Below are 13,560 nucleotides of genomic sequence, written 5' to 3' on the forward strand. Positions count from 1 at the left end.
GCTTTAAAAATAAGTAATTTAATTACCCAAACAATGAGAAAACCTAATAGCTAGATTTTTAGATACAAAGAAACTAATAGGTAATATAAAAAGTTGTTGTATTTTGAATTAACCTTTTATTCCAAAATTAAACCCTCAAATGACTCAACACAGAATGACAAAAATTATGAGAAGCTTATGATGTAATCCCACTATGTGCCTTAATGCAACAGAATATTTTTTTAAAAGCATGGCATTTCTTTTACACAAAAAGATAACTTCATTACTCATCAGGAGGCCTCTGCAGTACCAGTATAACTAAATTTTGACATGATTGTCTGGAAGCTAGTTTCATTTTTTTTCCACAGTTAGACTCAGATGTAACAATTTATTCTTATAGTCTTTAATAGGATATTGAATGTTTTCTTTTTGAGGTGTCAAATATAAAATGGTAATCACATCCAGGCTGGTAGCAAGCTTATCCATGCATTAAATGGCAACCTAAGCAGAATGTATGTTGGAAAATGAGGATCAGACACATTCTTCTGCAGACATCAGAAGAGGATTGATATATTCAAAACCTTCAAATTCAGACTGATCAATCTTCCTCACAATGTCACTGTTGAAAGAAAAATAATTAATTTTTATCATAATAAAAATCTCAACCTTTAATTCAAATGGTAAAATAAGACTAAAAAAAATAGGGCTAATTATAAACATTGTAAAACAACAACAAATTACAGGTTCTTAGATTAATCCCCAAACATTTTCTAGAATAATCAAGAAGAGTACTGAAAATTTAAAGACTAGTAATCCCAAAGCAAGCTTAGAACCACAAGGTAGTTCAAAACCAGACTGGGAATTAAAAAAGCACAAGTTGTCAAAAATCCAATTAACTTTTGACCTGAGAAGCATTCTTAATTAAGGTGAACATCCAGGTCTGAATTAGCATCCAATTTAGTAGTCACCTCAATGGCCAGATGGAAGATGGTGGAGGGAAGGCCCAGAAGAAGTTAGCCAAAATGAAATGGCAATAGGAACAAGTACACTGAGAGACCTGGAATAAGGAGAGAACACCACAGCGAGAGAACGGTCACAGAGAGGGGAGAGGTCAGCATTCTGTTACACTGGATTTCTAGTTTAGTATACCATAAGAGTAGTTCTATCAAACATTTAACACCCACATGTACACACCATGCTACAGCACAAAGTTATAGATGGTATAGCTCCTCCTTTTAAGGAGCTGGGGGCAACTTGTATGCAAGAAAGCAGTAGTAAATGAAAGCAGTCTCTGATACATTTCATGCATAATAAGTGAGGTCCTGTTTTGAAACCACAGTTCTACAGAGCAGGTGACTTCTAGTTGGAGAATCAAGGGAGCAGAATTCATTCTACAAAAAACTAATGAATGAAATTATGAAAGACAATGGTAAATCTTGGGAAATGTAAGTAATTTACTAGAGCTGTTGCAAAGGAACAGAAGAATGTTACATGGCAGATGATGCTGAAAGGAAGGTAACAGCTACATCAAAGAAGTCCGTGAGGTTTACATTAAGGAGTTTTGCCTTGATCCTCTGGTTGCACTTGAGGTGGCTCTGAACATGGAAAGAGAAGTAAAAATAATGGAGGAATACATACAGACCCACAAGCAGGGAAAGGTGGAGAAAGCCAGTAGCTGTTATGGATCAGAATAGTTTGTGACAGTGAGATATGACTGGAGAGTCAGGCTAGAGCAGGTGGGGGAAGCTTTAAATGCTAGCCAAGAGGATAGATGTTATCTGGTAGGCAAGGCAGGAATTAATGAAGATTTCTGATTAAAAGGGTTGAAGAGCTGGAGTGATGCTTCATGAAGTGCACAGAACAGGCTGCATAGTGAGGGGTGAAGAAGATCGATCAGGAAGCTGGGACGACACGCACTGGGGTTACGGCAATGGAGTGAGGAAAGTGACAGATGCAAGTGATGGAAGTAAAGGAAAACCAAGGACTGGGCAACTGCAGGTACCTGTTAGGGAAAAGGAGGAGGAAATAACCACTGACATTTTGAATCTGAATGGTAGGATATATGGTGGAACAATGAGTAGAAATAGGTAAGTAACACATAACTGATAACAAAGAAAAGAGGCCAAAAAGGGTCACATATTTAGGCTCTCATATATTAGAAGTGTTTATCTACCAAACTGTGGAGACACAGATGGAAATGCGCCTCGGGAGTTACCAGGAAAAGGGGCTAGATGTTTCAGAAACCACCACTTATTTATTCTTCACAGGAACCTTGTGAGGAAGACAATATAAAAGTAGGCTCAAAGTAGTTATGCAATTCATTCCCAAGGTCACCCAGTTGGTAAGAGGCGGCATCGGGATTCAAACCCCCCATCTTTTGATTAAATCCAGTGTTCTTTCTAATGCTGTCACGATAATAATTTGGTACATCTCTCTCTTCTAGTAGACCTTAAGATTTTTGTGAGATTAGAGGTTTCTGATCATCTTTGCATATCTAGTATTTTAAAATAGTGCCTTTTGCCAAAGTAGCTAGAAGTCATTTAAATAAAAAGGAGGATTACAGGTTTGAGACCAACTTCAACAACTTAGCAAGACTCTGAGCAACCTGAGAGTCAAAAAATTTATCCCCCTCCCCCCAAAAAAGGCTAGTATAGCTTGGAAGCAGGATGCCCCTTCATTCAATCCACAGTAATTTGTCCCAAACCCAAAAGAAAAAATAGTATCTATTCTTCAGGACTGGCTGAAATTTCTAAGGAACAAACTACATATAACAAAGCACTGGTTGCTATGAACAGAACCATGGAGCATCCTGGTCTCAAGAGGACAGGGGAAAATATGACAGAGAAGTAGTCACAGAGATGAAACAGAACCAGGATGGCCAGTGATACCTAAGGCAAAGCTATGAGTGCCAAATGTTTTACAGATCTCATGAGATAAAAACTGGCCAAAAACCGCTTTTTACTTATAATTTAGAAATTCAGAAGTTAATTTGACCTTTAAAAGGTCAAATTAACTGTCATTTTGCTAAAGAATCATTAAATTTTAAGATGTTAAAATGTTGGGAGGAAAAAAGTAAAATGACAATGTAGAAAGAATTTGATTATCTGATTATTTTTCTTTTACCTTTAGCAGCCATTAACTTTTTTTTAATGCTTAAGATAAAAAGAAAATGAGGAATAAAGTATGGTGGTTCGAAGAGGGGCTAGGAGTTATGGGAAAACATCAAGATACCTGAGCATGTTTGTGAGTACAGGGAAATGACTAGAAAATAATAAAGAAGGTGGAACAATTTACTGAAAAAAATTAAATCCTGAAGGAAACTGCTCTAGGAAAACAGGAGGGGAGTCTGGCAAAAGAGGGCCTTCCAAGAGCAGGGAAGAATGCCATCAAGGAAGAGCCAGAGAGTAATCCTGAGACACAATGTGGTCTGGTGACAGCTGGAAAGGGAGCAAATTCAAACTAAAGGTCTCAATCCCTGGGTTAATCCACTAAGAGTGATGGGCATGGGTAGGACTGAAGGCTTTTTTATTTTATTTTTTTTGTGGTACCAAGGATAGAATCCAGGGGCATTCTACCTCTGAGCCCTATTTTTTACTTTTTATTTTGAAACAAAGTCTAAGTTGCAGACAGCCTCATGAAGTAGCTGAGGCTGGCCACAAAGCTGAAATCCTCCTGTCTCAGCCTACCAAGTACCGAGATTACAAATTTGTGCCACCATGCCCAGCTTGAAGACTTCTAATATAGAGACCATTTGGAAGAGCTGCCATGAAGCACATGATAAGATACAGGCCTGTGCTAGCATAGGCCTGTTTGAAATTAGAGAGAATGAATCTGTAGTAATGATAGATAAGTGATCAAAACATACACAAATTATTCTAAACTGTATTTTTAAAGGATGCAAAATAGCACAAAAATATTTCAGATCACTACTGAGTCTGGTAACTTGATGTAACTTTTAAGGTAGTTCTCAGAAACTCAGACAGATATTCATCATCAAAATGGGAAACAGCACAGCACAGTGGGAAGAGCACAGGCCTTAGTCAGATCTGGGTCTGAGTCCTGACTGCCACCTGACAGCTGTGTAACTTTGCTTAACCTCTCTGAGCCTTGGTTTCCTCATCTGTAAAATGAAGATGACAATACCTAGTTTACAAGGTTGTTGTGAGAATTAGGATAATGCATATAAAGCAAAAGAAAGAACAATGGTAGTTATTATTGTTTTATAATAATATAATGAATTCAAATTCCCTGTGACCGAGTGGTTACATAAATTACAGTATAATTTGACAATGAAACATTGTGTAATCCACTAAAAATGAGTTACCAAAGAATTTTTTCAGTGTATAGAATTACTTACTCGTCATCTGGAGTGAGCTGGACAGGTTCATTAGTAAACTGAGAATCAAAGTTGTCCAAACCAAATTCTCCAGAAATATTTGGTTTAAAGGGAGGTACCACTTGCTTTTGCTCCATCTAAAAAGATACAATGGATGACATCTTAAGCCTGCATTCTTAGAAAATTCCACCTCTATATTTCTCTTCTGCTCTCAATGTCTTGCTAGATGTATGATATTAACAATAATAAATATAATTTACAAATCTGGATATTGATGTGGGCTTCAATAATATTATGACATACTTTACTAAATTAATATTGTTTTGTTTTTTAAGTACTTAAAAAAGCACATTAGAGAGTAGTTTTCAGTTACTTAAACTATAATATACTAGTTTTTTGTGGCAATGGGTTGAATCCAGAGGCATTCTACCTCTGAGCTACATCCCAGCCCTATTTTATTTTTATTTGGAAACAGAGTCTCACTAGTTGATGAGAGTTTCACCACCATGACTGGCTGATAGACTAGTTTTTTAACACTTTATTTTTTTCTTTTTCTTAACATTCTTTCAAGACAATAAAATTTGGCCCAAGGTATCAGTAAGACCCAATATAAACCAAGCATGCTAGTATACACCTGTAATCCCAGTGCCTGAAGGCTGAGACAGGAGGATCACAGGTTACTACAGACTCAGCAACTTAGCAATACCCTCAGCAACTGAGTGAGATACTGTTTCAGAATAAAATTTTAAAAGGCTGGGGTATATCTCAGAAGAAGATGCCCTTGGAATTTAATCCCCAGTGCTAAAACAAACTCAAAATAAAAACAAAACCAAAACAATCTAAAACCCTAATATAGAAAACAATAAAATTCACATACCATATCCCAATCAACATTTCGGAAGAATGGGTGTCCCTGAATATCAGCAAATCCTGTCTGAGGATGACAACCTAATCGTTCCTTTGGGTCCTGTGGGAGAAATGTTTCAAGGATTAGGTAAATGCCATGCTTTAAAATAATTCTTACTTGTGACCTGTGCTTCATGCCTATTACATGATACCTTTATTTCTGAGGCTAAAATGCTCTACCTTTTATTTCTAAAAAGTACAATATAGCCGGGTGTGGTGGCGCACACTTGTAACCGCAGCATTCGGGAGGCTGAGACTGGAGGATCGCGGTTCATGGACAGCCTCAGCTACTTAGTGAGGCCCTCTGCAACTCAGTGAGACCCGGTTTCAAAATAAAGAATAAAAAATAGGGCAGAGGGTGTAGCTCAGAGGTCGAATGCCCCTGTGTTCCATCCCCAGACACACACACACACACACACACACACACACATACACACACACACACACACACACACACACACACACACACACACGTGTACCATAGCCAGGCGTGGTTGCGCACGCTTGTAATCCCCCCGTTTGGGAGGCGGAGACAGGAGGATTGCGCAGGTTCGAAGCCAGCCGTGCGCACTGGCTTAGGAGACCCTGTTTCCAAACAAAAATGTAAAAATAGGTCTGGGAGTGTAGCCCGGAGGTAGAAGGGCTTCCAGGAACCCCAGTACCACCAAAAAAAAAAAAAAAAAAAAAAAAAATGTATATGGTGACAAACAGATTCTATGAATAAAGATACAGAGAAACATGGAAAGACAGATTTGAAAACACAATTGTGGCCAACCCCAAATATCAGCTTTTCTGTCACTGAGAATATGAAATATACATCATTTACATTAGAAACATGTGCCAGGCATGATGGCACATGACTGTATCCCCAGTTTTTGGGAGGCAGACACAGGACTGCAGGTTCAAGGCCAGGCTCAGAACTTAGTGAGACTCTCATCAACACAGTAAGACTGTTTCAAAATAAAAATAAAATACGGGTGGGGTTTTGCTCAGAAGTAGGACAATCCTGAGTTCAATCCCCAGTACCAAAAATTTTTTTTTAAATTAAAAAATCTTATGTAACATAGAGCTGGTGATAAAGTATGCTGGCCAATAGGAAGAACAGATTCCAAATATAAGTGGAAAAGGTATATACTCTGCTGTTTAGGATATTTTTAATTTGGTGGTACTGGGGATTGAACTGAACCCAGGGACATTCTACCTTCAAGCTACCTGCGATCGTCCTGTCTTAGCCTCCGAAGTACTGAGATTACAACTGCACACCACCATGCCCAGCTCTGTTTTGGAATTTTAAGTTACCTGAGTGTCTACTTACCAGTTTGATTTACACAGAAAGAGGCATATCACAAAAAAACTTTTATATATTAATTTATACCTTGTTGAGAAAACTCTTCAGGACACTTGCAGCTTTTACAGACAAAGAACGTGGTATACGAATTTGTTTTTCCAAAATAACTAGAAAGATAAAAATTATGGCATTATGTTTAACTTTTACATGGCTTTAATATCTAAATTTTTGTTGTGAGCCATTTAAGCCATCACAACAGAAAAAAATAAGATTATTACATGCACAACTGAATCACTTTCTACCCTTTCACAATCTTATCCTTCTCCCTCCCTCTCAGAGACAGCCTGTAATTTTAATCTTAACTCTGTCCTTATCTTCTTCTTCTTCTTTTTTTTTTTTGCAGTACAGGGGATGGAACTCAGGGGCATTGTACCTTTGAGATACACCCCCAGCCATTTTTGTGGTCTTTTTATTTTTGAAACAGGGTCTCACTGAGTTGAGAACGCCCTCGCTAAATAGCTGAAAATGCTGGATTGCCCTTATCTTTTATAAGAGTAATTTAGAGCTGGGTGTGGTGGAGCACACTTGTAATCCTAGTACTTGGGAAGCTGAGACAGGAGGATCACAAATTTGTGGCTAGCCTCAATTACTTAGTGAGGCCCTCCTAAACTCAGTGAGACCCTGCTTCAAAATAAAGAATAAAAAAATAGGGCTGGGGGTGTAGCTTGGAGGTAGAATGCCCCTGGGTTCCATCCCCAACACCATAAAAAAAAAAAAAGAGTATTTTATTCTTTGACTACTTATTGTGCTTCAGTTTCCTCACCTGTGAAAGCAAAATAAACACTGACTTCACAGGGTCATTGTCAAGTGTAAAGGAGTTAATATTTGTAAAATGTTTACATGTGTAATATTCACTTTTATTAGAAAATGCCTATTATTCCCCAAAGCTACTATGCCAATTTTCACTCCCACCAGCAGTCTGTGAGAGTTCCTGATGCTCCATACCTTCATCAGCACTGGTTATTATAAGACTTTAAAATTTTGCCAAAGGCATGGTATGAATTGGTAGCTCATTACTGTTTTAGTGTACACTTCCCTAAACCAGTGAAGTTAAATGTCTTTTCACATATTCCATGGCTACTTGGGCTTCCTATTATGTGAAACGAGTATTCACATCCTGTGATGGCTTTGATTATTAAATGCAGACCTCTGGCTCTGGCTGTCTTTCCGCTTCGTGGATTGTTCATTAACAGGGGCCTGTGCTGGTCTGCTTGTATCCCCTCCCCACCCAAGCTGGTATCACTGGTCCCGCTGACCTTGGCAATATATTTTTCTCCCATACTGGTCTTAAACTTATGCACTTAAGACTCAGGGTTCATGTGTAAACACTGTCCTTTCCAGCCACAGGATTCCCTACTACAATGTTTGTGATAATCTAAAGGAGTCTCTTTGTTATAATTTTACATATTGGAAGGTAATTGCAAATGGGACTCGAGGTTATAGAGGCATAATCCATGTATCAAAAAGAAATCATACATTGTGTTATCCTTTTTATTACTCAAGTAATGGCTTGAGTCACTTAGAGTTATTAACTCTCTCAAGTAATTAACAAAGACTCACAGAAAATCTCTATAAAATACTGCAAATTACCTTGGAAGAGATAATCCTCTGTGTTTTGGTCAGGGTTATCAGAGCTCCCAACAATATCAAATGGAGACCTTCCTGCCATCATCTCAAACATCAAGACTCCAAGAGCCCACCAGTCAACACTGAAACCTTCAGAAAGAAAGTTTAAAGTATGTGGAGATTCATTTTGTGACATAATAAAAACATAAGCACAACAAGGAAGTAAACTCTAAATACATTTTAACTACTGTGGCAAGTATGGAGAATCACAGAAATACTTATCAACAAGGGTAAGCATTCAAAAGAACACAGAAATAAAAAAGTATGGGAAATGGAATATAAGCTTCTTTTTCCAGATTCAGATATAATTTCAGCCTCTAATATTTTGTTTCCAGGATACAACTGCATTTTATTTGAAAATAAAGCTCTTTTGGCCTAACATTTGATCATTTACTGATTAAAGACTATTAAGAGACCCTGGACTCATACTTTGGGTAGCTGTCAGAAGTACTATATCCTCTTTTAGATTTGCTGAAATCAGAGGGCCAGAATCCCAGGAGTCTCTTTCTTAAGAGAAATGTTTTCTTTTCTTTTCTTTTTTTTTTAATTGGGGGTTGAACCCAGGGGCATCCTACCTCTGAGCTACACCCTCAGCCCTATTTTTAGTATTTATTTATTTATTTATTTATTTATTTATTTATTTATTTATTTATTTATTTGGTGGTACTGGGGTTCCTGGAAGGCCTTCTACCTCCGGGATACACTCCCAGACCTTTTTTTATACTTTTTTAAAATTTGGAAACAGGGTCTCTTAAGCCAGTGTGGCTGGCTTTGAACCTGCGTGTTCCTCCTGTCTCCACCTCCCAAATGCAGGAATTACAAGCGCGCGTCACCACGCCCGGCCCTTTTAGTCTTTATTTTGAAACAGGGCCTCACTAAGTTGCTGAGGCTGGCCACAAACATGAAATCCTCTTGTCTCAGCCTCCCAAGTACTAGGATTACAAGCGAGCTTGCACCACCACGCCCGACTTAGAGAAATGTATGCATTTTCTAGCACCTGACAATCTTTCCATCATCTTTCAGATTCCTGGGGGATATGTTCCAGGAAGTTTGTACAATCTTCCAAAAGTTAATGACTCTGGAGTCACATGACTGCTTGTCTGAATCCCTATCCTGCCATTTTCTACTTATGATGATCTTGGGCATGTTATTTAAACTTGTTTATCTATAAAATGGGAATTGACAGTACTTAAAGGGTTGTTAGGATTAACTTAGTCTTTCTTTCTTTCTTTCTACATAGATTATATATATATATAATATATCTTACATATACAATACACACATTATATAAATAGTCAAACAGCATAGAATAGTATCTGCCATTCTTGAGTGTTTGTCATTAGTAAAATATTGTCAATAAATATTATAATATACTAAATATTATTTAAATTTGTGTTCATAAAAACTAGAAAGGTCCTATTATCTCCGATTTTAGATCTGGGGGGTCTTCATGTACATTTAATAGCATTAAGAAAGTTTATATTAGTAAGATCAGTATAAAAATGCTATAATGTATTATAACGTAATAGGTACCACATTAAACCAACCATCTAGCAATAGCCAAAATACCACCTATTTCTTACCATAATCTTCTCCTCTTAAAATTTCAGGAGCAATATAATTAGGAGTACCACAGAAAGTGCTGGTTGTATCTCCTGGCCGTAATCCTTCCTTTCATGAAAGAGGAAAAAATAAGATCTAAAATTCTGTTTTAAGTTCACTTCCTTTATTTTATCTACAGTATAACTTCAACATTAGTAGATAATATATTAAGCTTCAATAACATATCTAAAACTTGAAGATTCTTGTAAAGAGTGAGAATATATAAGAAACCAATAATACTTTTCAGTAAAAGTAACAAAAGATGAAGGAAGGAAAAGACAGAGGGAGCAAAGGAGAGGAAAGGGAAGGAGGGAGAAAAGAAAGACCAGCTTGTGCAACTTGATCCATTTTTATAATAATTGTATTTTCATTAAGTAATATAAGATCATTAAAATAATTTAAAAATATGCTACTGGGGATTGAACCTAGAGGGGTTTCTGCCACTAGGCTACACCCCCAGCCCTTTTTAGTTTTTATTTGAAACAACATCTCACTAAATTACCATGTGTTGGCCTGATACTGTGATCTTTCTGTCTTAGCCTCCCAGGTACTGAGATCACAACAAAGTGTGCACCACTGTTCCCAGCTCCATCTTTAAGATTCTTAATATAGTCATCAAACTGCTTTTCAAAAACATTCTAGTGACTTTTTTCCCCCTGGTGCTAGGGACTAAACCCAAGGCCTAAAGTTATAATAATTTATATACCCACCAATGACATAAGAGAATACCTATTTCATAAAATTCGTATATAGACTATTCTAATTTTTTTTTTTTTTTGGTGGTACTGGGGTTCCTGGAAGCCCTTCTACCTCCGGGCTACACTCCCAGACCTATTTTATACTTTTTAATTTAGAAATAGGGTCTCTTAAGCCAGCACGGCTGGCTTCGAACTTGCGCGATCCTCCTGTCTCCACCTCCCAAGCGCAGGGATTACAAGCGTGCGCCACCACGCCCGGCTAGATTATTCTAATTTTAAACCAATATTTGACAGGTAAAAATAGTTCTAATTATTTTGTAACAAAATTAACATTCTTCATGTTTTCTGTTGTTTTATTTTTTCTTCAGAATTGTAAGATTCCATTAGTATTGCTTTTTTTTTTTCTCCTCAGTACTGGGAATTGCACCCAGTGACATTCTACCTCCAAGCTAATCGCACAACCCTAATTTTTATTCTTTATTTTGAAACAGAGTCTCACTACGTTGTGGAGGGCCTCACTAAGTAGTTGAGGTTGGCCCCAAACCTGCTGTGCTTTTATCTCAGCCTCCCAACTACTGGATTACAAGCGTGTGCCATCATGCCTGGCTTGCCATTTTTTAAATAAGAAAAAATTCCTAGAATCAAAAATAGAGACACAACATACCAAAATATTTAGATTTTTTTTCCAGTACTGGGGATGGAACCCAGGGGCATTCTACCTCTGAGCTACAATTCCAACCCTATTTTTATTATTTATTTTAAAACAAGTATAAGCTGGGCATGGTGGCACACGCTTGTAATCTCAGCACTTAGGAGGCTGGCGCAAGTTCGAAGCCAGCCTCAGCTACTTAGTGAGGCTCTCAGCAACTTAGTGAGACCCTGTTTCCAAATAAAGTATAAAGTAGGTCTGGGAGTATAGCCCAGAGGTTAAAAAAAAAAAAGCCCCTGGCTTCCACCCCTAGTAACACAATAAATAAATAAATAAATAAATAAATAAATAAATAAATGAATAAATAAATAAATAAATAAATAACAGGGTCTAAGCTGCAGACAGCCTCACTAAGTAGCTGACGCTGGCTGTGAACCTGTGACACTCCTGTCTCAGCCTCCCAAGTACTGGGTTATAAGTGTCCCTAGTTCATTTAGGACACTTTGAAAGCAGTATTAAGAAAATTTATAGTACTGAGTGCCCACAAAAGAAATCACTAAATAAACAATCTAGTGACACCCTCAAAGCCCTCGGAAATACAGAAACAGACTAATCCAAATTCCAATAGAATACAGGAAACCATTAAAATCAGAGCAGAACTCAACAAAATAGAAAACAAGAAAAAAAAAGATCAGCAAAAAAAAATGCTATTTTTCTAAAAGATAAACAAAATTGATAAACTCTTAGCTAACCTAACCAAAAGAAACAGAAAAATCAACCCAAATTACTAAAATAAGATATGAAAAGAAGATACCATCACAGGAATGTGGAAATCTAGAGGACTGTCAGAAACTATTTTGAAAACTTATACTCCAATAAACTAGAAAACCTAAAGAAAACTGACAAATCTGAACACACACAACATAACTAATTTGAATCAAAAGGATACAAAAAACCCAGAATCAATCAATAACTAGCAAAGAGATTGAAATAGCAAAAAAGAGCCTTCCATCTAAAGAAAAGCCCAGGTCCAGATGGATTTCCAGCCAAATTTTATAAAACTTTTACAGAAGATGTAAACCCAGTGCTTCTCAAAACATTCAATGAAAAAGAGACAGAATTCTCCCTAACTCATTCTATTAATCTACTATCACCTTAATACAAAAACCGAATAAAGAAATATCAAGAAAATTACAGACCAATTATCATTGATGAACTTAGATGTAAAACTCCTAAACAAAATACTAGTGACATATGTCCAAAATCATATCAACAAAATTATACACCACAACTAGTTTTATTCCAGGGATGCCTTGCAGAAACAAACCAGAAAACAATCCTAATCACCATAGCCCCAAAACCATAAAACACCTAGGAACAAACCTAACCAAGGAGGCAAAAGACCTCTACAATAAATACTATAAAACACTAAGAAAGAAACTGAAGGCCTGAGAGGATGAAAAGATCTCCCATGCTCCTGAACAGGCAGAATAAATATCATTAAAATGGTCATTTTTGGGGGGCAGCACCAAGCACTGTCTCAATGTATGCCATTTTCAATATGTTCCACATAAAAATAAAAAAATTAAAAACATAAAATAATGCTTAAAAATAAATAAAATGGCCATTCTATCAAAAGTGATCTACAGATTCAATGCAATCCCTATTAAAAGACCATGGTTATTCTTCACAGAACTAGAAAAATAAGTCTTAAAATTTATGTGGCATAATAAAAGACCCAGAATAGCCAAAACATTTCTCGGTTATAAGAACCATGCAGAAGGTATCACAATATCTGACTTTAAAACTATACCACAAGCCGAGTGTGGTGGCGCATGCTTATAATCCCAGCATTTGGAGGCTGAAACAGTAGGATTGCTTAGGTTCGAAGCCAGCCTCAGCTACTTAGTGAGGCCCTTTGCAACTTAGTGAGACCCTGCTTCAAAATAAAGATAAAAAATAGGGCTGGGGGTGTAGCTTGGAGGTAGAATGCCCCTGGGTTCCATCTCCAGTACCATACACACACACACACACACACACACACACACACAAAAACTATACCACAGTACAAAAACAGTAATAAAAAAACAGCATGGCATTAGCACAAACACAGATATACAGACTCATGGAAAAGAAGAGAAAATTCAGAAACATATCCACACTTACAGCCTATTGATTTTTGAAGGTGCCAAAACAAAAACATATGCTAGAGAAAAGACAGCATCTTTTTTTTTTTTTTTTTTCTCTTTTTTGAAACAGGGTCTCACTGAGTTGTGAAGGGCCTTGCCAAGTAGCTGAGGCTGTTTGCAAACCACAATCCTCCGGTTTCAGCCTCCAGAATGCTAGGATTACAAGCATTGCCACCATGCCTGGCTCTTATTATTTTAATTTGAAACAGAGTCTCACTAAGTTGTAG

General features: G+C 37.1%; 1 protein-coding gene across 1 annotated transcript in view; it reads right to left on the minus strand.

The window, feature by feature from the left end:
- Positions 1-510: 510 nt before the first annotated feature.
- Positions 511-13,560, minus strand: part of PRKCI (protein kinase C iota) — a gene marked incomplete at both ends in the record, with an annotated part of 75,371 nt that continues 62,321 nt past the window's right edge. Inside the window, 6 exons of the mRNA XM_080696314.1 lie at positions 511-598; positions 4,337-4,452; positions 5,193-5,282; positions 6,597-6,676; positions 8,160-8,285; positions 9,779-9,866. Coding sequence (XP_080552440.1) covers positions 511-598; positions 4,337-4,452; positions 5,193-5,282; positions 6,597-6,676; positions 8,160-8,285; positions 9,779-9,866 — 588 coding nt within the window. The remainder of the gene's footprint in view (positions 599-4,336; positions 4,453-5,192; positions 5,283-6,596; positions 6,677-8,159; positions 8,286-9,778; positions 9,867-13,560) is intronic.

Source organism: Muscardinus avellanarius (assembly GCF_963383645.1).
Source record: "Muscardinus avellanarius genome assembly, chromosome: 5".
NCBI lineage: Eukaryota > Metazoa > Chordata > Mammalia > Rodentia > Gliridae > Muscardinus > Muscardinus avellanarius.